The sequence below is a fragment of the Bombina bombina genome, chromosome 9 (genome assembly GCF_027579735.1).
Source record: "Bombina bombina isolate aBomBom1 chromosome 9, aBomBom1.pri, whole genome shotgun sequence".
NCBI lineage: Eukaryota > Metazoa > Chordata > Amphibia > Anura > Bombinatoridae > Bombina > Bombina bombina.
This window is the reverse complement of record NC_069507.1, coordinates 159,297,139-159,324,133: the sequence shown is the minus strand read 5'-3', so window position 1 is coordinate 159,324,133 and position 26,995 is coordinate 159,297,139. Positions and strand designations below refer to the sequence as shown.

The 26,995-nt window shown below is 40.2% G+C and overlaps 1 protein-coding gene across 1 annotated transcript; it reads left to right on the top strand.

The window, feature by feature from the left end:
- The first annotated feature begins 13,494 nt into the window (after positions 1–13,494).
- Positions 13,495–26,239, top strand: BORCS7 (BLOC-1 related complex subunit 7). The gene is made up of 5 exons (XM_053692463.1): positions 13,495–13,678; positions 15,687–15,749; positions 16,728–16,771; positions 16,863–16,883; positions 24,527–26,239. Exons 1-5 carry the CDS (start codon positions 13,520–13,522, stop codon positions 24,576–24,578), a joined length of 339 nt encoding a protein of 112 aa, XP_053548438.1. The 5' UTR covers positions 13,495–13,519; the 3' UTR covers positions 24,579–26,239.
- Positions 26,240–26,995: the final 756 nt, after the last annotated feature.

Below are 26,995 nucleotides of genomic sequence, written 5' to 3'. Positions count from 1 at the left end.
TTCCCAGACAGCTCCCCAACCTGAAAGACTTGCATCTGTTGTGATTACAGTCCAGGTTGGACAAACAAAAGAGGCCCCTTGAACTATATGATGGTGGTCTAACACCAAATCAGAGAGTCGAACGTTGGTATTTAAGGATATTGACTGTGATATCCTTGAATAATCCCTGCACCATTGATTCAACATACAAAGCTGAAGAGGTCTCTTATGAAAATGAGCAAAGGGGATTGCGTCCAATGCTGCAGTCATGAGACCTAAAACCTCCATGCACATAGCCACTGAAGGAAATGAACGAGACTGAAGGTTTTGACAAGCTGAAACCAATTTCATTCATCTCTTGTCTGTTAGAGACATAGTCATGGACACTGAATCTATTTGGAAACCTAAAAAGTTGATTTGTGTGAGATTCGGCAGAATGTAAAGACTGAGCTAGTACCAAGATATCGACCAGATAAGGAAACACCGCAATACCCTTTTCTCTGATAACAGAAAGTAGGGCACCGAGAACCTACGAGAAATTTCTTGGAGCTGTCGTTAGGCTAAATGGAAGAGCGACAAATTGGTAATGCTTGTCTAGAAAAGAGAATCTCAGAAACCGATAGAGGTCTGGATGAATCGGAATATGAAGATATGCATCCTGTAAGTTTATTGTGGACATATAATGACCTTGCTGAACAAAAGGCAGAATATTCCTTATAGCTACCATTTTGAAAGTTGGCACTCTTACAAAACGATTCAAAATTTTCAGATACAGAACTGGCCTGAATGAATTTTCTTTCTTTGGGACAATGAATAGATTTGAATAAAACCGCAGACCCTGTTCCTGAAACGGAACTGGTATGATTACCCCTGAAAGCTACAGATCTGAAACACACTTCAGAAAAGCCGGAGCCTTCACTGGATTTGTTGGGACGTGTGAGAGAAAAAATCTTCTCACAGGAGGTCTTACTCTGAATCCTATTCGATACCCTTGAGAGACAATATTCTGAATCCACTAATTTTGGAGAGAATCTGACCAAATGTTTTGGAAAAATTTCAATCTGCCCCCACTAGCTGAGATGAAATGAGGGCCCCGCCTTCATGCAGACTTGGGGGCTGGCTTTGATTTCTTAAAGGACTTGGATTTATTCCAACTTGAAGAAGGTTTTCAATTGGAACCAGATTCTTTGGAGGAAGGATTGGCTTTCTGTTCTTTATTCTGTCGAAAAGAACGAAAACGATTAGAAGTTTTAGATTTACCCGTAGATCTTTTATCCTGAGGCAAAAAAACTCCCTTCCCCCCAGTGACAGTTGAAATAATTGAATCCAATTGAGAACCAAATAAATTACCTTGGAAAGAAAGAGATAGTAATCTAGACTTACATACCATGTCAGCATTCCAGTATTTAAGCCACAAAGCTCTTCTATCTAAAATAGCTAAAGACATAGATTTAACATCAATTTTGATGATATCAAAAATAGCATCACAGATAAAATGATTAGCATTTTGAAGCAAGCAAACAATGCTAGACAAATCAGAATCTGTTTCCTGTTGCGCTAAGCTTCCAACCAAAAAGTTGATGCAGGGGGGCGGAGTTAACCGCAGCACAGAGTGGCAGCACATCTAGAGAGCTCTCTCTGACTATCGTTAAAAACGTTACTATTAACGGCTAAAATACACTAGAAAAAGGGAAAAAGTGTTGCCTTATACTAATAGAAGTACCCTGGACTTAACTGAGACAGAAATCTCACCGGTACTTACTACCTTAACCGCGCATTGCGGAACGCTACCAACCGCTTAACAGTAAGGCCTCCATAGAAGACCAGCACTACAGGAACCTGAGACCCGAAAGGCTTACTGTCTACAACCATATACCGCCTAATAATTCCGGACTTCAATCACAACAAGGTGACCTGCATCATAACAGCCACGGACGCGGCACTGGAGCGAGAACTGTACCTGCGGCCCTGCTGGGCAATTACCGGAGACGGCGCACACAACCGGGAGAAAGCGACTAACCCAGTGACTGCCGACACTTGCGAAGACATACCTGTTACCGCACATCCAGCCTACATCGGTGGTCCGGAGGGTCGGGGCTCCGCTCCGGACCATACAGCACTTCATCCTGGGCTCAGGTAGTGAACATTGAGAGACCGCCTGGGGTAAGAGTACTCATTTGGGCCATAGATCCCCCCTCAAGATTGCTAACTAAAAAGGACTAGGGGGCTTTAAATTAAATTTCCGTGGGCCTAAGGGGAAAACAGAAGAGAGACCCTCAGCCTTAAGTGCGTCACACATCTACTTTTGAGCGCGAATCTCCACCATATTGAGGCCTATCTCTCGAGCTAACAGAAGGCCTACTGAGAGAATCACACAGATTAGCTGCAGCGGGTAAGAGACCTTAATACATACCCTGATTTATCCTTTCTTGGGAACCCCATTAACCCGCTTGCCACGTACCAACTGCTGACCGTCTGATATCAAAACCCCACAGGCAACCATTGTACAGACTGCTACTTAAATATAAATACAAAACCTGTATACCCTATCACCACCCTGTCAGGCCAGCAGCAAAGCGCTGAACACTCTATTTGACCCTAATACAATCCTATGATTGAAACCAAGCTGTCTAGAGAAATAATAAGGCAGTTATTTACATACCGCACTTGAAAGTGAGACACTATCCCACCAGGCCTACTGAGATAACCTGTGTCTTTTGAGCCCACAAATATCTGAGGGTCCGCTGTTACTGTTGTATATTTGAAATTTTGATCTCTCTCCCCCCTTTCCCGCCGGTCCTTTTGCCTGCGGGTCATAACCCAAATACCTTGTCCCATATCGCCCTGCAGGGGCAACTCCCTGGGAGAGAGATAAGACACTCAGAAGCAAGGCTGCGGACCTTCCTATGTTACCATAACAGCCGAGACCCTGCTATCCACTTGCAGCATTCTCCTTTTTACTAAGAGGCTCTAAGACACATCAACATGTAAGCCCCTTAGCAACAGCCCACGACCCCGCCAACCCATGAGCACCTAACCAACATACTAGAAGTAAGCGGATTCCCACTAAAGCAAGAACAAAGAAAGAAAAACAGCTTAGGATCACATTTAGGAGCCCAGGCCCATAATGTCTCAACTCCATAAAAGAAAGCAAAAACCACACGCCACCCCTAAAAGAACGGTCGTTGACCATTTCCAACACCCGGCCAGAATGACTCATACAAGATCTGAGGATGATGGTTCTGATACTGGGAGCCTGTCAGACACCCAACCTGGCAAAACCTTAACAAAAAGAGTTTCCAGATTGCCATCCATAGAAGGTGCCCCTAACAACCTGATGGACTCTATCACAACACTGCTAGCATCCCACCATGATTCCCTGTCAAGGAAATTCGACAAATCCCATGCTGACCTTAAAAAAGATATAGGCAGCATTGGAGAGCGAACAGATGCGCTGGAGCGCAGACAGGAAGACCTTGCTGTGGATCATACAAATCTCCTGAGTTACTCCCAATGCTTGGCTGGTCAAATAACAGACCTAGAACTAAAGTTAGCGGACCTGGAAGACAGGTCGCGCCGCAATAACATTCGAATTAAAGGGATCCCAGAGACTGTTCAACCACAGGATCTAGATGCTTACCTACAAGACCTGTTCAAAGCAGCACTGGGCGCTGACCTGGGCAATGAAACCCTCATTGACAGAGCACATAGAGCGGTCAGACCTAGATCTGCAGATGAGGGGAAGCCCCGTGATGTAATAGCCAAGCTTCACTACTACACATTCCGAGAAAAGATCATCCGAGTTCTTGCAAGAGAAAAGTCATTACCAGATAAATATGCTGATCTGCAGATTTACCCTGACCTCTCCCCACACACGCTCCAAATTCGTAGGCACTATCATCCGTATACCAAGATTCTCAGGGATAAAGGCCTTAAATATAGATGGGGCTATCCAGTACGACTGTTCATCACCAAAGACAGCCAGCAATTCCTCGCCACAACAGGCCAGAGAACTTTTGCTGAAATGGGAACTGCTCCCACGGGACTCAGGGGACCGTGATCCTGGCCCTGCTGAGAACAGCAGACTTAGGGCCTCTGCACCAACCTGGAGACCGCTGCCACAACGGCCGGCACCCACTTCCAAAAGATCCCTAGACTCAAGGGATTTATCCTTAGCTGAAGATACATAGGGAATCCGTTTACAGCTCTATTAATACAGTTTTGCATTGATCCAGAGACTTTTGTGGGCTTCTCCCACGCACGCTTTTCAAAAGGAACCTAAGGCCACAGATGAAGATGGGTGAGACATCCAGATTTCATGCTAACTTGAACTATGTACTTTCATACTTCCATAATTTTGTAGTTGAAATGATAACCCCACTAGGTGCTATGTTCTAAATACAAGTTGTACTTGCTCTCCCTGTTCACGTCCTAACCATAGAACACTCAATATACACAATATATGCATTGATAGTACCTAGTATAATCAGACATGATTACCCCTATGTTTATTGCTGATTGAATGAAGGATAAACTGTAATGTCTCACTCTAGTTATGTTTTTTCTCTAAGTATGTTCCTTATATTACTCTGAAATGTTTGCTCTGACTACTTAACTGCAGGATACACCGATAGAGATCTGACCAGCTGACTCCACACTACATCTTCTGGCTTTCCTCCAGACCCTTATACCCTGTGAACCCACACCCGACTTGCCCCTAAATGACAATATAATTGCACCCGACTATAGGTGACACTAGTTATAATATGACCACTAGAGGAAAGTAAGACCAGAGTATATAAGTAAATCAGAACCGCAACCCCCGACCTTACACAGAAGCAGCTCACTAACACAGATTTAGCTACCTATCACTTTCTCATCTCTATAAGGCTGTCCACCCAGCCAGAAAATCATATCCCCTCTTTGACTAGGACCTACACTATAAGCCAGATACTTCTACAGCCCTAGTTGACGGATATCTAATACCTCTTATTAAGGAGTCACTTGGTCAGATGACAAAGCACATTCCCCCTCTGGTTTGATAGTTTGATTATATGTTCTTGTTTATTACTGTTTAACATGTTACATATCAATTTAAGTATGTTACGTTATATTTATGTTATATTATAAAAGAAATATTGTTATTGGGTTTGGCGGAGGCAATGGCTGACCTCTGCGCATCTCCGCCCCACAAAAATAGTTGTGCCCCCCTGATAGACATCAGGAGTGACACTCATTGCGAAAGTGATTCTTTGACACTTTTTTTCCTTCACCCTCTCATTACTCTTTCATAAGAGTAATATCCAGGACACCCGATTTCTTGACTATAGCAGACACCACAGCTTGACAGACTGCCGTTCCTGGCTCCTCGATAGCAGCCCCCATATTCCCTTCACCCTCCATTAAGGTTGTACCCGTCCCTTTGTCCTTAACTGACCCTAGTAATGGCACCGATCAGAATAGCTACTCTCAATGCGCAGGGACTCAATTCCCCTACGAAGAGGAAACTCTTGCTAAATTAATAACACAGGGAAGACACGAGGAGTAGCAATTCTGCTCAGTAGAGATTTAACCTACACACTAGAGCACATTGAGAAAGATACAGAAGGTAGATTCCTCATACTAATCTGTAAACTTAATGGCATTCAATACACCCTAGCCTCAGTATACGCACTGAATACAAAGCAGATCCCCTTTGTAAGGCAGTTCCTAGCCAGGGTAGACCAACTTAAGAGAGGCCACCTAATCATTGGTGGGGACCTCAACATGGTATGGGACCCACATAGAGATAAGAGATCCCCCCTCACCACTCACTCAGATAGAAATATCTCGTCAACCTCTAATGCCTTCAGAAAACTCATGTTCCAGCATAGTCTATACGATGCATGGAGGTGTCTAGCCCCTACCATTACAGATTTCACACACTATTCCAAAGCACACAATTCCTCTTCAAGGATCGACTTTGTCTTATGTGACTCCTGGTCCTTAGATAAGATGACAAATCCGACTATCCAACCATGCACATGGTCAGACCACGACATGGTCTATTTAGACTTCTCTGAATTACAGACCTTGACTAGTAGACCCCCTTGGAAACTCCCCGATCAACTATTGACTGAGAGAGAGGTGCCCTCACTTCTCAGGGAATTAACTGACTTTCTGACACATAATGACACAGGCTCCACTGACCTAGATATGGTCTGGGCAGCCCTTAAGGCATTCTTGAGAGGATACTTCATCAAGACGTTAGCTCACCGTCGTAAGACAGGATACCAATCCTAAGCCAAGCTCTATGGAGAGCTTTATTCTCTAGAGACTACTAACAAATCATGTCCCGAATCCCTATTAGCCCAACAGATAGGCTGCATTAGAGATGAAATTGCCAGAAGAGAAACCTTGCGAGTACAGGACAGTCTACATAGACTTAAAGGGACACAGAACCCAATTTTTTTCTTTTGTGATTCAGATAGAGCATGCAATTTTAAGCAACTTTCTAATTTACTCCAATTTTCAATTTTTCTTTATTCTCTTGCTATCATTATTTGAAAAGGAAGGCATCTAAGCTTTTTTTTGGTTTCAGTACTCTGGACAGCACTTTTTTATTGGTGGATGAATTTATCCACCAATCAGCAAGGACAACCCAGGTTGTTCACCAAAAATGGGCCGGCATCTAAACTTACATTCTTGCATTTCAAATAAAGATACCAAGAGAATGAAGTTTGAATTTGATAATAGGAGTAAATTAGAAAGATACTTAAAATGTAATGCTCAATCTGAATCACGAAAGAAATTTTTTGGGTACAGTGTCCCTTTAAACAGCTATACTATTACAAAGGCAATAGGGCAGACAGGCTGTTAGCCAATAAACTCAGAAAGCGCACGCAGCAGAGTAGGATAGCCTCTATCACAACTCAGAAGGGACCAGTCCACTCCCCCAAAGCAATAGGAGTAGCCTTCGCGGAATACTACTCCTCCCTCTATAACATCGCGTCAGCTGAGCTGACGACTAAAGCCACTCCAGATGACATCCGTCAGTTCCTGGAGGGACTAGACCTACCTATGCTGACAGCTGATGCCAAGACCGCACTAGCAGAGCAGTTTACATTGAGGGAGGTCAGCATGGCCATAGCTGACTTAGCACCCCACAAAGCCCCGGGACCAGATGGCTTCACTGTCGCCTTCTATCAGACCCTTAGTCCCTCACTCTCTCCATTTTTGCTTCGTCTCTTCAATAGAGTGGCCCAACGTGGTGAGTTCCTTCCGGAATTTCTGGAGGCTAACATCACTATGATCCACAAAGAGGGCAAGGACCCATTGCTGTGCTCTAGCTATAGGCCCATCTCCCTCATAAATGTTGACGCCAAGATCTACGCCAAGATCCTCGCCAACAGACTGAGCACACACCTCCAGACACTAATACACTTAGACCAAGTAGGTTTTGTCCTCAATAGACAGGGCTCTGATAATACGCGCAGTCTCTTGAACATATATTCAGAGGTAGCGGATCTGGGCCTACCCATGCTCACTCTGTCACTCGACGCTGAAAAGGCGTTTGACAGAGTGAGATGGGACTATTTAACTCAGACCCTGATGGCATTTGGGATCCCTAATGCTTATATCAAAGCTACCATGGCACTTTACTCATCCCCCACAGCTGTGGTGAGGGGCTTGGGTTTCTGCTCCCCCACGATACGGATAACGAACGGGACAAGACAGGGGTGCCCCCTGTCCCCCCTACTGTTCGTGCTGGCAATCGAACCGCTAGGCGCAGCCATCAGGAAGTGCCCCGAAATACAGGGACTCCAGCTCCATGACACCATTCAGAAACTAGCTCTATTCGCGGATGACCTTACGGTCTTCCTCACGGAGCCTCTAGATTCTCTCCCTCCACTGTTCCGCCTACTGCAGAAATTTGGCGAACTCTCATATTACAAAATAAATGTTAGTAAAACTGAGGTGTATTCCCTCAACCTCCCTTTTGAAGAGGAACGCAGCATTCGGCTCCTTTATCCTTTCAACTTGTCCAGAAAGGGCATTAAACATCTAGGAGTATTTCTATCTCATTCCAAACGGATCACTATAAGAGAAAACTATGAGAAATTACTGAGAGAGATCACATTCGAATTGAATACCAATAGGTATGGCGAGATCTCATGGTTTGGCAGAATAGCGGCTCTCAAAATGATGGTCTTGCCCAGACTCACATACGCGTTCTGATGTATTCCCATCCCAATTCCGGTATCTTTGATCCGGAAGTTCCAGACTCTCTTTAATGCCTACACTTGGCGTGACAAGAGACCACGAGTCGCAGCCCACATACTGCAAGCTCCCATAGAGAGAGGAGGTGCGGGCCTCCCTAACGTGAGGAAATACCATGAGGCAGCAATGGTCACCCACGCCTCAGCGTGGGGTAACGACCTCCCAGAGACCAGATGGAAGGAGCTAGAACGGGCATCCTTGCCGGCACTGATGGAACTGGAGGACCTTCTGTGGCTCCCTCCACATTGGCGGACAAAAATTTGCATTCCTAATAACATAGTTAAGGGGTGCCAGGAGACCTGGCTGAAATTGAGACACAACAGACTCATAGCCCCACACCCCTCACCCACACATTCTATCAGAGGCCTCCTTATGGGTTTGCCTGATATCCCTGCCAACTCATGGTCTACCACGGAAGTGATCTCTCTGACAGACTTCTATGATGATAAGAAGCTAAAAACCCATGCGGCCATGTTGGCCCTACCCTCTGTAACCCCGAGGTTCCATTTTACACTTCTACGCCTTTGAGCGCTAATGCGTTCTTGGGGCTTTCTAGAAGATGCGTTGAGAGATCCTACCCCATGGGAATTACGCTGGAAGGCCAATCTTCAACTCCACAAACCTCTCTCGGTACATTATCAGTGCCTACTGGGAGACCCTGTCCCTTCCAAAACTATCCACATGGAGACCTGGGAGAGAGATCTACAACTTAACTACCCACTGGAGGCTTGGGAGGAAGCAATTTGTATCACTAAAAAGGCCACCCATTGTGTCACCCTGTATGAGCTTTATTTTAAGATAATTACAAGATGGCATTTAGTACCTACTAAACTGCAGAGACTCTACCCCGATCACTCTCCCATGTGCTGGCGAGAGTGTGGAGAGAGGGGCACCCCGACACACATTTGGTGGTCATGCCCAAAATTGTCAGGTCTCTGGAAAAGGGTGGAAGCCCTATGTAAGGACCTTGAGCTGGTGGAAACAGTCAGCCCGGCCTTGGCGATTCTACATTTGGGAGTGGACCTGCTCCCTAGAGCTAAACGAAACCTACTAATATACATCCTCATCTCCACCAAACTACTTGTAGCCAGAAACTGGAAGAAAAGCCAACCCCCCAGATGGCAGGGAGTAGTAGACTGTATGAATTACATTAGAAGTATGGAAAATTATGTATACGGAGAACGCAAGACACTGACTGACTTCTGCCTTATCTGGGAACCATGGGACACTCTTATGTCCCATAATGTACATAACTAGACTGACATCTGACACTACCACCATACCCTTGCAGCCATTCCCCCACATTCTGCTATACGAGGAAGCCGGACACGGGACATTCAAGGGAGCTAGTGAAGGCATTACTATAGTCTCTCTTGACCCCCACAAGATACGTGGTGCAATGACCTAAACCCCCATACATGTACACCCTCACTGTGCCTGCAATATTCCCCTACTACATAGTCCTAACAATCCTAGATGCTAATCCAAAAGCCGTCCCAGTTGTATATTCACTAAAAAGAGCCACTAGGCTCCATATTGTTTAACAAGACCCTAATTGACGGCCTCTGTAAAAACGAGGTACGTGTACCAATTGAGGCGGTAATACGCCTCATGTTATGTAGTTTATGTACTGTGTTATACTGTTGTTCACTTTGTTATGATACATAAGCTGTATGCCATGTGATTTACCTCAATAAAAACTATTTAATAAAAAATAAAAAAAGTTGATGCAGCTGCAACATCAGCCATGGATATAGCAGGCCTAAGAATATAGCCAGAAAATAAATAAGCTTTCCTTAGATAAGATTCAAGTTTCCTATCTAAAGGATCCTTTAAAGAAGTAATATCTTCCATAGGAGTAGTACGTTTGGCAAGAGTAGAAATAGCCCCATCAACTTTGGGGATTTTTTCCCAAAACTCCAATCTAGCTGCTGGCAAAGGATACAACTTCTTAAACCTAGAAGAAGGAATAAAAGAAGTACCAGGCCTATTCCATTCCTTAGAAATCATATCAGAAATAGCATCAGGAACTGGAAAAACCTCTGGAGTAACCACAGGAGGTTTGTAAACAGAATTTAAACGTTTACTAATTTTAGTATCAAGTGGACTAGATTCCTCAATATTCAAAGTAACCAACACTTCTTTAATAATTTACGAATATACTCCATCTTAAAGAGATAAGTAGATTTGTCAGTGTCAATATCTGAGGTAGGATCTTCTGAATCAGATAGAGCCTCATCAGAGGAGGATAATTCAGTATGTTGTCGGTCATTTAAAATTTCATCAATCTTATGAGAAGTTTTAAAAGACCTTTTACGTTTACTAGAAGGCGGAATAGCAAAGTCTTCTGAATCGCATCAGTAATAAAATCTTTAATATTCATAGGGATATTATGTACATTAGATGTTGAAAGAACAACAGGAATTGTACTAGTACTGATGGATACATTCTCTGCATGCAAAAGCTTGTCATGACAACTGTTACATACTACAGCTGGAGATATAATCTCCACAAACTTACAACAGATACACTTATCTTTGGTAGAACTGTTATCAGGCAGCAGGATTCCAACAGTGGTTTCTGAGACAGGATCAGATTGAGACTTCTTGCAAATGTATGAGAAAAAAACCACATATAAAGCAAAATAATCAATTTCCTTATATGGCAGTTTCAGGAACGGGAAAAAAATGCAAACAGCATAGCCCTCTGAGCATAAAAAAGGCAAGAGGCATATAGGAAGTGGGGCTTAAATAATTAAAATAATTGGCGCCAAGTATGACACACAACACAAAATGAAATTTTCTGGCGCTAACAACATCCGGAAATGGCGCAACTTGCGTCATGGCAGACACAACCTTGTGCAAGGAAACCTGGCGTCAACTAAGATGCCGGAAATTACGAATTTGTGTCACAGAATGTACCTTCACGCCAAAAAATTATCGCGCCAAGAATGACGCAATAAATATCAGCATTTTGCAACCTTGCGAGCCTAATTTTGCCCGCAAAAATGAAAGAAAAAGCAGTCAATTTGAAGAAAAGACTATAACCCAGGTAAGAAAAAATAACTTCCTTAATATGTTTCCCAATTTGAAAATGATAGTCTGCAAAAAGGAAATATACATAAACCTGACTCATGGCAAATATAAGTACAATACATATATTTAAAACTTTATATTAATACATAAAGTTTCAGAACAAATCAGTAGAGAACTGAAGAGCAGAGTACAAATATAGCACTCACAAAGTTTGATTAATATGTGGGTTTATGTCAAGCAAAAAATGGAAATAAAACAACTTTTATTAAATAATTTTAAATACAAAACAAGGGTAAGTGATTTAAAATTACAGATGCTTACTCAGCAGAGGAGAGTTATTGGAGATTGGATTAAAGTAAAGTAAAGGATAGCAGGATCAGGCAAGTATTGAGAAATTAAATGATCCTGACGTTTCCTGTCTATAACACAATCTCAGCAGAACAAAGTCTGAAAAGAGGTACTAAGTATAAATTGGCTAGAAAAATCAGGTATCCTCACTCTGTTCCATTCATAAGTAGTGCCATTGGCTTTCTTGTTTCAATTAATACAAGAAGTGCCAAACCATAGCTGAGAGTGTCTTAAAGGGACACTAAACCCAAAATTTTTCTTTCATGATTCAGAAAGAGAAAACAAATTTAAACAACAATCCAATTTACTTATATTATTTATTTTGCTTCATTTTTTTAGATATCCTTAGTTGAAGAAAAAGCAATGCACATGGGTGAGCCAATCACATGAGGCTTCTAAGTGTAACAACCAATCAGCAGCTACTGAGCCTATCTAGATATGCTTTTCAGCAAATAATATCAAGAGAATAAAACAAATTAGATAATAGAAGTAAATTAGAAAGTTGTTTAAAATTGCATGCTCTTTCTATATCATGAAAGAAAAAAATGGGTTTCATATCCCTTTAAGTAATGAAAACATACTTACCGAAAGACACCCATCCACATATAGCAGATAGCCAAACCAGTACTGAAACAGTATCAGTAGAGGTAATGGAATATGAGAGTATATCGTCGATCTGAAAAGGGAGGTAGGAGATTAATCTCTACGACCGATAACAGAGAACCTTTGAAAAGATTTCCTGTGAGGAAAACCATAGAATCAATAGGTGATACTCTCTTCACATCCCTCTGACAAACACTGTACTCTGAGAGGAATCGGGCTTCAAAATGCTGAGAAGCGCATATCACAGAAAAAAATCAAGCACAAACTTACTTCACCACCTCCATTAGGAGGCAAAGTTTGTAAAACTGAATTGTGGGTGTGGTGAGGGGGTGTATTTATAGGCATTTTGAGGTTTGGGAAACTTTGCCCCTCCTGGTAGGATTGTATATACCATATGTCACTAGCTCATGGACTCTTGCTAATTACATGAAAGAAACCATGTTTAGTAAAAAGGCATTAGCTTGTTTGAAAATACTTGCTCCCCAGGGGCGTCTTACGGCTTAGGCCAACAAGGCCCATGCCTAGGGCAGCAGATTTTGGGAAGATAGGGGGCTGCACTTTTTTTTTTTTACATAACTTGCTGGCCACAACAAGCCAGGGTACCACTGGTGCCTTTAAATTAGGCCCTGTTACTCTGGCTCGGTCAAAGACCCTAAGACTACCACCACATGGTAAAGTATGCATACTCAAACCTGTAGCCTGCAATAAATACTGTGGCCCACCATTTAAATATGGAGACAGATAATTTTATGAGCACCCTGATATTGTATGAGTATTGTATATGCAGAATCCCCTTCATATTCTGTCTTGCATATGGAGTACACGTGTATGCTGTAGATAGCTAGGGCTAAGCTATGGACATACTGCTCTGGAGAGACAGCACCAATGCTGTCTGATATGGGTTGGGTTCACAATATATGCACTGAATCTACAGCAACATGAGAAGCTGTCTCCACTGTCATCTTTAAGATGTTGCCTCCCTTAGCGTAAACATTTTGTTTTGTTCAGCATTATATATAAAAGCAGCAGAATGTTGAAATGTTGAGTGCCTAGAGCAGCACAAAACCAAAATACACTACTGCTGTACCCCTTTATATATTAGCAATCTCCCCAGAATGGTGGCATCATATGCAACTGAAGTACAAAACATTTGCTAACTTCTGAAGTTTCGTCACGGTGGTATCACTAGCAAAGACTTCCTGGGTTTCTTCACATATATTTATAACACCCTCCCACCTCCTCCGCTACTGCATACTTTATGAACCTAAAAGCTATCCGTACTTCAGCTTTCATTCATGGAGCGAGAAGCGGTTGCCAAGATGGCAGCGTCCGCTGACGGACAGACTCGGTACGGGCAGTCAGTGAAGGGGCTGCTGACCGAGAAGGTCAGCACGTGCGGCGCTGACGTAATCGCACTGACCAAACAGGTGCTGAAGGGTTCCCGCAGCTCAGAGGTGAGGAGAAGGCGGTCAGAGTCCTCAACGGGATGGGGCGGAGCTATGGGACAGTAAAAGTGGTGGCTACTTCTGTTGCAGCCAGCTGCCTTGTATAGAAAGATTGCGTTGTTATACCATTGTTATAGCATATTTTAGGGTTACTTTTTTTCTTCTAATAGTAGCTCAATACCATTGTTTTATAAAACTTTGCATATAACAACAAAACAATACCTTCGCCCATTGATATATTCCAAATGTGCATTGTGCAAGTGGGATTTTTTTTTTTACTTCCTACGTTTTTCTTTCTTGCAACCAAGGGAATTAATGATACCAGCAACCAGAACATTTTCACACATTCCCATGAAAAACTTAATTTCTCCCAACTAAATTTTTTAAGTACTGCTCAGCGGCCGCAGAGAACTGCAGCTGGTCCCAAGCAGAAAGTGCCACTGACCCAATTAGCAGCAGTAATCGCACCACCCACCAGTGCAACTGACACTGCTGATTGGGTGTGTTTCTCAACCACAGTCCTCAAGTACTCATAACAGGTTAGATTTTCATGAAATCTTAAAGTGAATGTAAAGTTTCATCAAGTAGTGCCCGGTTTTTAAAAATACTATTAAGAACAGGGGCACTTTCATTGATGAAACTTTACATTGCACCATATTTGTAGAAATACTTACCTCATCGTCTTGAATGCCGTTCCAGCGCTTCGCCAGCCCGTCAAAAGCCTCTTCCTACGTCAGCAACGATCCCGGCATCTTCCAATGGATGCCGGAATGGATTGGAGAAAGACCGGAATCATCATTTCTGACGTAGGAAGAGGCTTGCGGGGGGAGCGACATCATCAGCGATCCGGCTTTCAAGACGAAGAGGTAAGTATTTCTACAAATATGGTGCAATGTAACGTTTCATCAATAAAAGTGCCCCTGTTTTTAATAGTATTTTTAAAAACCAGGCACTACTTAATGAAACTTTCCATTCACTTTTAACTAGTCTAAAACACAGGTGAAATCATCAGTTGATAGGTGAGCAGGTTCCTAACTGGTTACTGATCAGCTGATTATTTCACCTTATTTGAAAATCTGTCCTGTTGGGGTTACTTAAAGATGAGTTAAGAACCACTGCTCTGCGGCTCCCGATTAGTACTGTGTTTAATCCCATTGTGAGGTTTTAAACAGATTGGGTTGCTAGTGTTAATATGAAACTATAATGGCCCTTTAATTACCTGTCTATCGTACATACAGGTGTACCACCGAGATATAGCGAGTTTGGTTCCAGACCACTGTTTTAAAGCAAATATAGCAATAAAGTAAGTCACACAAATTTGTTTGTTTCTCAGTGCATATAAAAGTTATATTTACGCTATACTGTAGTCTATTAAGTGTGGGGTAGCATTATGTCTAAAAATAAAATAATAAAAAAAATCAATGTACATACCTTAATTAAAAATTCTTTATTGCTAAAAAATGCTAACCCTCTGAGCCTTCAGTGAGTCCTAATCCTTTTGCAGGTGATATGTATATATACGTGTGTATTTGTGTATATATATGTGTATATATGTGTATTTGTGCGTTTATATGTGTATTTGTGCGTTTATATGTGTATATATGTGTATTTGTGCGTTTATATGTGTATTTGTGCGTTTATATGTGTATTTGTGCGTTTATATGTGTATATATATGTGTATTTGTGCGTTTATATGTGTATTTGTGCGTTTATATGAGTATATATGTGTATTTGTGCGTATATATGTGCATTTGTGCGTTTATATGTATTTATATGTGTATATATATGTGTATTTGTGCGTTTATATGTGTATATATGTGTATTTGTGCGTTTATATGTGAATATGTTGGCAAAATGACACCAATAGATTCGCTTGACACAGAGCAATATCTGAGAAGGGTAATAAAATGAAGCACAATAAAATGAGGTATGCCTGTTGTTACATGAGCTAATTAAGTACTGTATTGGTGAAACATATAAAGCAAATCAAATTATGCTTTTCTTTTTTCTTCTATAGCTCCTTGGTCATGCAGCAAGAAATATGGTATTGCAGGAAGATGTCATCTTGCATTCTGAAGATGTAAGAACGTTTTATTTTTATTATTTCTTTCTGGTGTATTTCATCAGAGTATGTTCACACTAAGCCACATACATTTTGTAAAGAAACAAGCAAAGCACTTATAACTGTAGCTACATGAATGGAAACTCTATTACCCTGGGTAAAACTCCTTAACCCCATGTTTATTTGCAAAAGAGCTGTGACAGCTTGCTGTAATTGCAGTTCAAAGTATGATGAGAGCTAAGTGGTTATCTAATGTCTTTTGCTTTGCAACAACTCCAGACATATTTGTTAAATTCAGGTGACACACCTAATTTTACACACCTATAACACCCAAAGTGCATTCCTAATATAATTACATATATAAAATACAAAAAAAATATATACATCAGCAGAAATCAACCACCCATTGGGGATGGGGGAGAGAGATCAGCCCATTTAAAAAGGTGTCCCTGTAGCTATTTTAAAGAGACAGTCTACACCAAAATTGTATTTGTTTAAAAAGATAGATAACGCCTTTACTACTCATTCCCCAGGATTGCACAACAAACATTGTTATATTAATATACTTTAGAACATTTAAAGCTCTACATTTTTGCCTGTTTCTAATCCACTACAGACAGCCTCTTATCACATGCTTTTTTTTATTAGCTTTTCACAACAGACTTGTTGTGTGACACATAGATAGCGTGCTCACTCCCATGGAGTTGTGCAGGACACAGCACTATTTAGCTAAAGTGTAAGTCATTAGATAATAAATAGACATGTGATCAGGGGGCTGTCAGAAGAGGTTTAGATACAAGGTAATCACAGAGGTAAAAAGTATATTAATACAACCATGTTGGCTGTGCAAAACTGGGGAATGTGTGAGAATGTGTAATAAAGGGATTATCTATTTTTTTAACTATAAAAAATGGTGATATGTCATGTCACTACTGTTTGACTCTCACTATTGCTCTCAACTGTTTTGCGTAATCATTATTTTTATTTTTTTTATAGAGCCTCAGAAAAATGGCCATTATAACCACTCACCTGCAGTATCAGTAAGATGTATTCTGAATTTTCTATATATTTATTTACTCTTTAACCACATGCCATCTAGTACCTTGACAGATTATTTATTCTTTCTTTTAGGCAGGAAGCTATCCAGAAAAAGTAAGTAAACAAGTTGATACCTCTCCAAGCTTTATGGGTTTATTGTTGAACCCCTTCGCTACCAAGAATTTCAGAGAAAAACTGTCCAAAAGTACTGAAGCAAGAGCCTTTGTTTTTTTTATTTACCTATGAAAACTGTATAGTTTTTTAAAGTAGAAAACCCAAAGTATTGATCTAACCCCATTTTGGTATATTAGATGCCACTATTTGGACTCCAAATTTCTTACTGAAATTATTTACACACAGCTACTGCAATAATGAGACAAATGTTTGTAAAAGCTTCTCTGGGGTCCCCTTAGTTTATAAACGGTAGACATGCATGGCTTTGCAATTAGTTTTTGGTAATTAGAAGGCCGCTAATTGCTGCTGTACACCACACTTCTGAAATTTGCGGCAGTGAAGGGGTTAATCAGTTAGCTTGTAAGGTTAATTTTTGCTGTAGTGTAGATATTACCCTGACACCCCCCTGATTCCTCCCAAATCCTTTCTTCCCCCCAATTAGTCACCACTATCTTAGGTACTGGCAGAAAGTCTGCCAGTATGTAGTTTAGGGCTTTTTTTTCACTTACCATATGAAGGCAGATGTCTTTTGCCACAGCTGTAGTCTCTGCTGTCTAAACTGACATCGGGGACCGCAGCATGTGCCTCTGTGTTGGACGTAGGTACTAAATCAACACAGTACGTTAGGCAAAGTACTGTGTGACGTAGTACCTACGTCCAGATGGCGCAAGGGTTTAAAGGGACATAAAAGTACAAAAGTGTTAGAACATTTTATTACTGCACTGTTGCAAATACCTATGTGCTTAACTGCTGAAAAACAGTGAAACACATAGTTAAAGTAAGCTCCAGAGCAGCAATGTACTACAGAGACCTAGCCTCTAGATCCAGTAATATTACAAATGGTCACCTATGGACGTTTAAATATGCAATCAAGCTGCATTTTTTACAAACCAAGTACACATTTTAGCTATTGGTTACCTTTAAGAAATATATCAGTAAGATTTTCTTTATATCCAACGCGTTCCCTCTGGAGCTGCCTTTGTTAACCCCTTAATGACCGAGGACGTGCAGGGTACGTCCTCAAAAAAAAAGGCAGTTAACGCCTGAGGACGTACCCTGCACGTCCTCGGTGTGGAAAGCAGCTGGAAGCGATCCTGCTCGCTTCCAGCTGCTTTCCGGTTATTGCAGTGATGCCTCGATATGGAGGCATCCTGCAATAACGCTAGATGGCCATCCGATGCAGAGAGAGCCACTCTGTGGCCCTCTGCACCGGACATCGATGGCCGGTATCGTTGGTGGGTGGGAGCCGACTTGGGAGGCGGGTGGGCGGCCATCGATGGGCCGGGTAATGTAGAGGGGGGCGGGATCGGGGGCAGAGCCGATGGGGGCGTGCACGGGGGCGGCGGGCGGGCGCGTGCACGGGGCGGGAGCGGGTGGGAACGCTACACTACAGAAAATATAACTGTATAAAAGTTTGAGAAAGGGGTATTTTAATGGGAAAAAAAATATAAATCGAAGGTATCTAGGAGGGGGTGGGGGGTTGGTCTTTGGTGGGGCAGGGTGCTACACTACAGAAAAGGGGAAAAATTTAAAAATCACCAATTTTATTCTAAGCTGGGTACTGGCAGACAGCTGCCAGTACCCAAGATGGCGGCCATTAAGACAGAGGGGGAGAGTTAGAGAGCTGTTTGGTGGGGGATCAGTCAGTTTGGGGGCTAAAGGGGGGGTCCTACAGAGCAGCATATGTAAATATGCCTTTTCTTTTAAAAAAAAAAAAGCCCAAATATAGCTTTTATTTTAGTACTGGCAGTTTCTGCCAGTACTTAAGATGGCGGGGACAATTGTGGGGTGGGGGAGGGAAGAGAGCTGTTTGGGAGGGATCAGGGGGTCTGATGTTTCAGGTGGGAGGCTAAGCTCTACACTAAATCTAAAATTAACCCTGCAAGCTCCCTACAAGCTACCTAATTAACCCCTTCACTGCTAGCCATAATACGTGTGATGCGCATTTAGCGGCCTAAGTACCAAAAAGCAACGCCAAAGCCATATGTGTCTGCTATTTCTGAACAAAGGGGATCACAGAGAAAAATTTACAACCATTTATGTCATAATTGCACAAGCTGTTTGTAAATAATTTCAGTGAGAAACAAAAAGTTTGTGAAAAAGGGAACTTTTTTTTTATTTGATCGCATTTGGCGGTGAAATGGTGGCATGAAATATACCAAAATGGGCCTAGATCAATACTTTGGGTTGTCTGCTACACTAGAATAAAGCTAAAATTAACCCTACAAGCTCCCTAATTAACCCCTGCACTGCTGGGCATAATACACGTGTGGTGCGCAGCGGCATTTAGCGGCCTTCTAATTACCAAAAAGCAATGCCAAAGCCATATATGTCTGCTATTTCTGAACAAAGGGGATCCCAGAGAAAAATTTACAACCATTTATGCCATAATTGCACAAGCTGTTTGTAAATAATTTCAGTGAGAAACCGAAAGTTTGTGAAAAAGTGAACGATTTTTTGTATTTGATCGCATTTGGCGGTGAAATGGTGGCATGAAATATACCAAAATTGGCCTAGATCAATACTTTGGGATGTCTTCTAAAAAAAAATATATACATGTCAAGGCATATTCAGGGATTCCTGAAAGATATCAGTGTCCCAATGTAACTAGCGCTAATCTTGAATAAAATGGTTTGGAAATAGCAAAGTGCTACTTGTATTTATGGCCCTATAGCTTGCAAAAAAAGCAAAGAACATGTAAACATTGGTTATTTCTAAACTCAGGACAAAATTTAGAAAATATTTAGCATGGGTGTTTTTTTTGTGGGGGTCAAAGTTAGAAAAAGTGTGTTTTTTCCATTTTTTTTCTCATATTTTATAATTTTTTTTACAATAAATTATAAGATATGATGAAAATAATGGTATCTTTGGAAAGTCCATTTAATGGCGAGAAAAACGGTATATAATATGTGTGGGTACAGTAAATGAGCAAGAGGAAAATTACAGCTAAACACAAACACCGCAAAAATGTAAAAATAGCCTTGGTCCCAAACGGACAGAAAATGGAAAAGTGCTGTGGTCATTAAGGGGTTAAACGGACAGTAAACACTTTAGTCATTCAAACAGAGCACAGGATTTTAAGAATGTTTCCAATTTTCTTCTTTTATCAAATTTACTCTGTTCTTATGGTACTCTTTGGTGAAGAGAATACCTAGGTAGGCATCTTGTATGTATCTGAAGAACTATATTGCCGTATTGCAAAAAATGCTTTTTAGCACTAGATGGCAGCAATGTTACCACAATGTATAACATTGTTAAAAGCGTTCTTGCAAAGCAGATGCCTTATAGGGCTCCATACATATGCAGGCCCTAAAGCATACCTACCTGTTTTTCAACAAAGGATACCAAGAAAATTAAGCCCTTAATGGTTAGAGACGTACCCTTTATGTCGCTGTTCTTTCAATGGGGCTTGCTTTTTTGATAGCTCGGCTATAATAGGAGGTTTGCAGGAGGGAGGTTGTAATAGCGCAGTCTTGCTGCTGGTGGTGAGACCTGAGCTATCACGGGCTAGAAAAAGCTTAACATCCAGTGGCGTACATGGTACGTAGTGGTTGTTAAGGGGTTAAGTAAATTTCATAATTGAAGTACATTGTAAACTTTCTTAAATTTTATTTATGCTCTATCTTAATCATGAAAGGAAAAAAAAATAGGATTTCATGTCCCTTTTAATTATGTTTAGTAAAACAACTATAAAATACCTAATGCTGAAAGTTTCTTTATTTGCCTGCAGAGTATGCCAGCCGCTCTGAGCGAGCGCCTTAGACTGCCCACGGCAGAACACTATTTTATCAATGTTAGCTAATAGCGTGCTAGCCATACAGCATAATGCCAATTGGGAAAAAATAGCTTTCTGCTGGGGGAGGCCTGAGGCGCTTAGTTTAGCATACACTGCAGATAAATAAAGGAATTATCAGCATGAAGTATTTTAGGTTCAGCACCATGGATAGCACTTGCTTATTGGAGGCTTACATTTACCCACCAATAAGCAAGCATAACCCAGGTTCTCAACCAAAAATGGGCCGGCTCCTTTGCATCACATTCCAGCTTTTTAAATAAAGATAGCAAGAGAACAAAGAAAAAATGATAATAGGCGTAAATTAGAAAGTTGCTTAAAATTTCATGTTCTATCTGAATCATGAAATAAAAAGTTTGGGTTTAGTGTCCCTTTAAGTATGATTTTTTTTTTTTTTTCCAATTTTGACAACTGGAAGAGCATGTGGCTTCACATGCCTAATACTGACAATATCTGTTCCTAATTGGTTTTAGCAGAGATGATCAGATAATGAACTGCAAAAGCAAACAACATAATGAATGTGGCTAGCCTTGTCTTTTCCAGTAATACGTCCTTATTGGCTATTGATGAGAAAAACAATTGCAGCAAACAAGATGCTAATGCATTCAAAACATTTTAAAACTTACCTACTATGTTTATTTATTGCAAGACTGCTGAAAAATTCTGTAATTTAAAAGGTATTTACTGTCCTTTTTTAAGAAAGATTTTCTTGCATGCTAAAAGTCTGTTAGAGATTGCTTTTACACACATTGGGCAGGGATGTCCTAGGGATGTCCTAACGCCTCCAAAATTAGGATTATAGACAAAATGTACAGAATACTCAAAGGAGGAGGTGCTAACAAAATTGGAAGTTAAATTAAAATAATAATAATAAAGTGCAATGTGTAAAAAGTTAAATATATTTAATTCTGTAAGTCTTATTCTAAAGACTCATGACACATACTTAAAGGGACAGTAAACCTTAAATATAATGTTATATAATTCTGCACATAGTGCAGAATTATATAACATTATATTAGCCAAACATTATAAAACATAATTGTACCTTATTAATTTAAAAAAAACAAACGCTGTTTCACAGACCTGCTCTCTGCTGAGCGGGTCTGTTATATTTAGTCAGCGCATCGGGCCAGCTGTATAGTCACAGCCCGGGCCCAACCGCGCCATAGCACTAAGGGAGCTGCACTTAGTCTTATGGCGCGGTCGGGCCGGGCTGTGACTATACAGCTGGCCCGATGCGCTGACTAAATATAACAGACCCGCTCAGCAGAGAGCGGGTCTGTGAAACAGCGTTTGTTTTTTTAAATTAATAAGGTACAATTATGTTTTATAATGTTTGGCTAATATAATGTTATATAATTCTGCACTATGTGCAGAATTATATAACATTTTTTTTTAAAGTTTACTGACACTTTAAAACACAGATTAATGCATTAAAAAAAGACTTTAAAAAATGGGACGTCTCCCAACAAACAGCTGATAGAGAAATCTTTAATTACCCCACAAAACGGATGCATATATTGTTTTAAAGGCAAAATATCAGCCGTCCATATAAGGAACCCTGTGAGCAAAGAAAGTGGCTTTCCAAGCACAAAAGGATTTCAAAAGTGTCAAATAACAAATACCTCTTGTATCACCAAAAAGTCACCAGAGAAGTCAGCTTATTAAAACGTCAATGATTGTTGGAAAAAAACAAACAACTTAACACTCTTTCAGTAGTGCTTCGTTCATGAGGGATTACCCCTGGACCTTACCGGACAAGCGGCCTTGATCCTATTCTTGAGAAAGTCCTGTGATAGGGCGAAACGCGTAGATGTGGATCTGAGTACAGCACTGACTATCAAAGGACGATAACTGCAGTTACACCATCTGTACCTTTCATCAACACTTACATAGGAGCACTGCGCACGTCACGTACTGAAGGGCAGGCTGCCGCGTATTCAGCGAGGACACTGACTGAGAAAAGCAAAGATAAACTCATATCAACTCCTCACCGGTAAGATCTTTCTTATCCTGGAAGGTCATTGTATACCTACACCTCTTGAAGCCCCATGAGGACACATCAACAGAACCGGTACCAAAATAGCGGTATGATTAAGGCTGCTTGTCCGGTAATGTCCAGGGGTAATCCCTCATGAACAAAGCACTACTGAAAGAGTTTTTGTTTTTTCAGCAATCGTGGACGTTTTTAACCCCTTAAAGGGACACTAAACCCAAATTTTTTCTTTAATGATTCAGATAAACATGCAACTTTCTAATTTACTCCTACTATCAATTTTTCTTCATTCTCTTTCTAGCTTTATTTAAAAAGCTGTAATGTAAAGCTTAAGAGCAGGCCCATTTTTGGTTGAGAACCTTGGTTATGCTTGCTTATTGGTTTGCTAATTGTATTCACCAATAAGCATGCGTTATCCATGGTGCTGAACCTAAAATGGTCCAGCTACAAAGCTTTAAATTCCTACTTTCTAAATAAAGATAGCAAGAGAACGAATAAAAATTGATAGTAGGAGTAAATTAGAAAGTTGCTTAAAATTGCATTTTCTATCCGAATCATTAAAGAACAAAATTGGGTTTATTGTCCCTTTTAAGGACCAGGCATTTCAGACAAAAACTTCCTCAAAAGACTAGAGCATTTTTGCCATTACTACATTTAAACAGAAATAGAGCCTTTTTTTATATTTACCTATCAAAACTATATGTATTTTTTTTTTTTTATAGTAGACAACCCAAAGTATTGATCTAGGCCCATTTTGGTATATTTCATGCCACCATTTTACCGCAATCAAATAAAAAAAATCGTTAACTTTTTCACAATTTTAGGTTTCCCACTGAAATTATTTACAAATAGCTTGTGCAATTATGGCACATTCCCCTTTGTTCAGAAATAGCAGACATATATGGCTTTGACATTGCTTTTTGGTAATTAGAAGGCCACTAAATGCTGCTGCGCACCACACTTGTATTATGCCTATTATTAGCTTTAGTGTAGAGATCAGCCTCCCACCTGACACATCCCTCCCTGACCCCTCTCAAACAGCTCTTTTCCCTCCCCCCAAAGGTCACCCCCATTTTAAGTACTGCTCCAGCTTCCTCCGCCTGTTGCAATGCCTCTTCCTGGGTCTAAAATGAGGAATCCGGCTTCCTCCAATCACGTCTTTGAATCGGACATTGATTTCCCCTGGGGGGAAAGCCGCGATTGGAGGATGACCAATCCATCATTTCTGACGTCAGAAATGGCTTTGCGAAGACCGGGGGAAGCTGGAGTGGCTGTCAAGTTTAAAAGGTAAGTATTTTTTCACAACAAGTGAAATGTAAATTTTGATGAATTAAAGTGCTCCTGTTTTTAATCGAAATTTTTAAAAACCGGGCACTTTAGCATCAAAATTTACATTCACTTTAATCTGTGTTTTAATTATGTGCCGTAAGTCTTTAGAATAAGACTTACAGAATTAAATATATTTAACTTTTTACATATTGCACATTATTATTATTTTAATTTAACTTCCAGCTTTGTTAGCGCCTCCTCCTTTGAGTATTCTAGAGATTGCTCTTACTTTTATATAGCTATGTTAGCAGGCTAATGTTAATCAGGTGAAGGTTAGGAAGCTGTCTAGTTCTTTATCACTATAGCAACCTGGTGCCCTGAATTTGTTGAGCCTTGAGTTTATAATTTATGGTCACATAAGCCTTGACTCTTTTAGTCCTCATTTGATTAGAAAATGTATAGGCTTTTATATATACCACAGAGTTAATATTTTACATATACTTCACTTTGCTTTTTATGTTATAGTGTTGAGCAATCTTCAAATCTTCAGGACCAGCTAAAACATCTACTGAAATGAGAAGATGCTGATATCCTGTGGACTCCAGTGGAGAAAAAGTTGTTACCAAATATTTCTGCATATTCAGGATGTTTTTTGGTAGTACTATATCAGTGCATTTCTCTGTGAATCCTGAGAATTACTTTAACTATGTGTTTAACAACTTTGCAGAGATTAAACTTATAGATTTACAGTATCAGTCATATGAAAATGTCAAGCTTATACGAATTGGAGCATGTAAATTTTGCACTACAGTGTCTCTTTAAAGGCCCAATCCAGCATATAATACTTTGGGGCAATTTAAATAAAAATAAATACATACTAAAATGTTACTATGTTTAAGGATGTATTTAATCTCCCAAGCTGTGTCCATCTAAGGTGTTGGAGTCATCCCCATGTGCTTTCAGCCTTGCAGATGTCAGTTGAGTACTGATCACCAGAAATCCATGGGCATGAGCAGAGAAGAAATAATATTTACAACGTTGCTGTATCCATTCCAAGTTTAAAAAAAAAAAATCACTTTGGAAGATTAAACATTAGAATAATTTTTAGAAATATTTTATGGCTGCTTTATTGGTAATATTATGCTACTGCCCAATATCCTGTAAAGCCTAAATGCGTCAGATGATACTGTTGGACATATTAAGATAAGATTTTAATGTATACTGTTTAATAGAAGTTGTCCAAATATTTAGGCTTTTATAATATATTCAAGTGTGACCTTTATCTGTTGTATTCTGTTGGATATATTAGCAAAACGTACTACTAATAAACAGTATTACATTTTAATGATCATACATATTGTTTAAAGTTTGTCAGCTGTGTGCATGCGCATTTGTCTCCTGTGCATAGCCAGAATTTGAACGGTTGCCAGCAGCATTTGAAGCAGGAACAAATGTGCAGCAATCTACAACCATAGCTAGAAGGTTGCTTGCATGTTAACGTTACATAACATCGGTTACTATTTGTAAATTGAAACATTTCAAATACTATTTATGTCCTCTTAAATACAGGTATACCTCACTTTACAGCGTTTCACTTTACAGCGTTTCGCTAATACAGCGCTTTGTGGAGCTGAAGTTCAACCTCCAAGGATTTTAAAACAGTGCTGTAAAAAAGTGACTGGCACCATTTTATTATCCTTAGTTCACTCTGTTTACAGCATTACAGTGCAATCTGTGTCTCAGTGCTATACTCTGGCAAATTGTACTTCAGTGATTGTCACTATTTTACAGGTACAGTATTTATTGAATACTGTGCTAGTGTTAAACTAAACTTAGCGCTATTGCACACCTAATATAAGTTAATTAAAACATGTTTTTAAGTTTTTAAATACACTGGCAAGTGAAAAGAAAGCTAAAACTGCCTTGTTTCACTTTAAGGCAGTTTTCACTTTACAGCGGGGCTCCGGTCCCTAACCCGCTGTATGAGCGGGGTATACCTGTAATATGCATTTTGCCTCTGATGAACCAATAATGTTTTGTGCTTTTTAGAAAATAGCTGAGCATATTGTTCTAAAACATCATATGTACTGTATATATTGATGTGAATATTACTTTTATGATGAATGCATCATTCTTGTATGTAAAATAATCTTATTTAAAAACTTGTTTTTTTGTATTTCCTCATCATGTTATTTGTAGCCTTAAAAATGTATGTATAATAAATGTATAAAAAAACAACCTGTTTTACAGTATAAAAGCTTTATTTAAAAACAAATTGAACATTTTTAGTTTTATAAGAAATCTGAATCATGTTATGTGTAGCCTTACAGATGTATGTATAATAAATGTATATATTAAAAAAAAAAAGTGTTTACATTAGTAAAGAGACATAAAACCCCATTTTTTTTCCCTTAAAGGGTCTGATTATAAATGAAATTCACATAGAGAGAAATCACACCAAGGGGCATATTTATCAATGTGCGAGCGGACATGATACAATATAGTGTATCATGTCCGCTGCACACCAATAAATGCGACAGCATATGCTGTCGGAATTTATCATTGCACCAGCAGTTCTTGTGAACTGCTGGTGCAATGCTGCCCCTGCCGATTCGTGGCCAATTGGCCGCTAGCAGGGGGTACCAACTCGATCGGGTTGATTTCTGTCCGCTGCCTCAGAGCAGGCGGACAAGTTATGGAGCAGCGGTTTAGACCGCTGCTTCATAACTTCGGTTTCCGGCGAGCATTCAGGCTAAATATGCTTTTTTTAGCATAATATTGCAATGAATGTGTCTCTCCTTCACATCCAAAACCCTGTATAGTGAGATTAACAGCTCTGAAGGTAAAATCTGACTTTCTAACATTCTTTGAGATACCTCACAGTACTGATGAGGCTTCTTAGATAATGTCACCAGTGCTGAGAGCTTTAGATCATCAAGCCCTAAATGTTTTAATATGCATAGTTAACCCCTTAAAGGGACACTGAACCCAATT

Excerpts from the sequence above, each read along its gene's own strand:
- BORCS7 (XM_053692463.1), top strand. The coding sequence starts at position 13,520 with ATGGAGCGAGAAGCGGTTGCCAAGATGGCAGCGTCCGCTGACGGACAG. Across the intron at positions 15,750-16,727 it reads TCATCTTGCATTCTGAAGAT|AGCCTCAGAAAAATGGCCAT; the intron begins GTAAGAACGTTT and ends TTTTTTTTATAG. Across the intron at positions 16,884-24,526 it reads CAGGAAGCTATCCAGAAAAA|TGTTGAGCAATCTTCAAATC; the intron begins GTAAGTAAACAA and ends TTTATGTTATAG.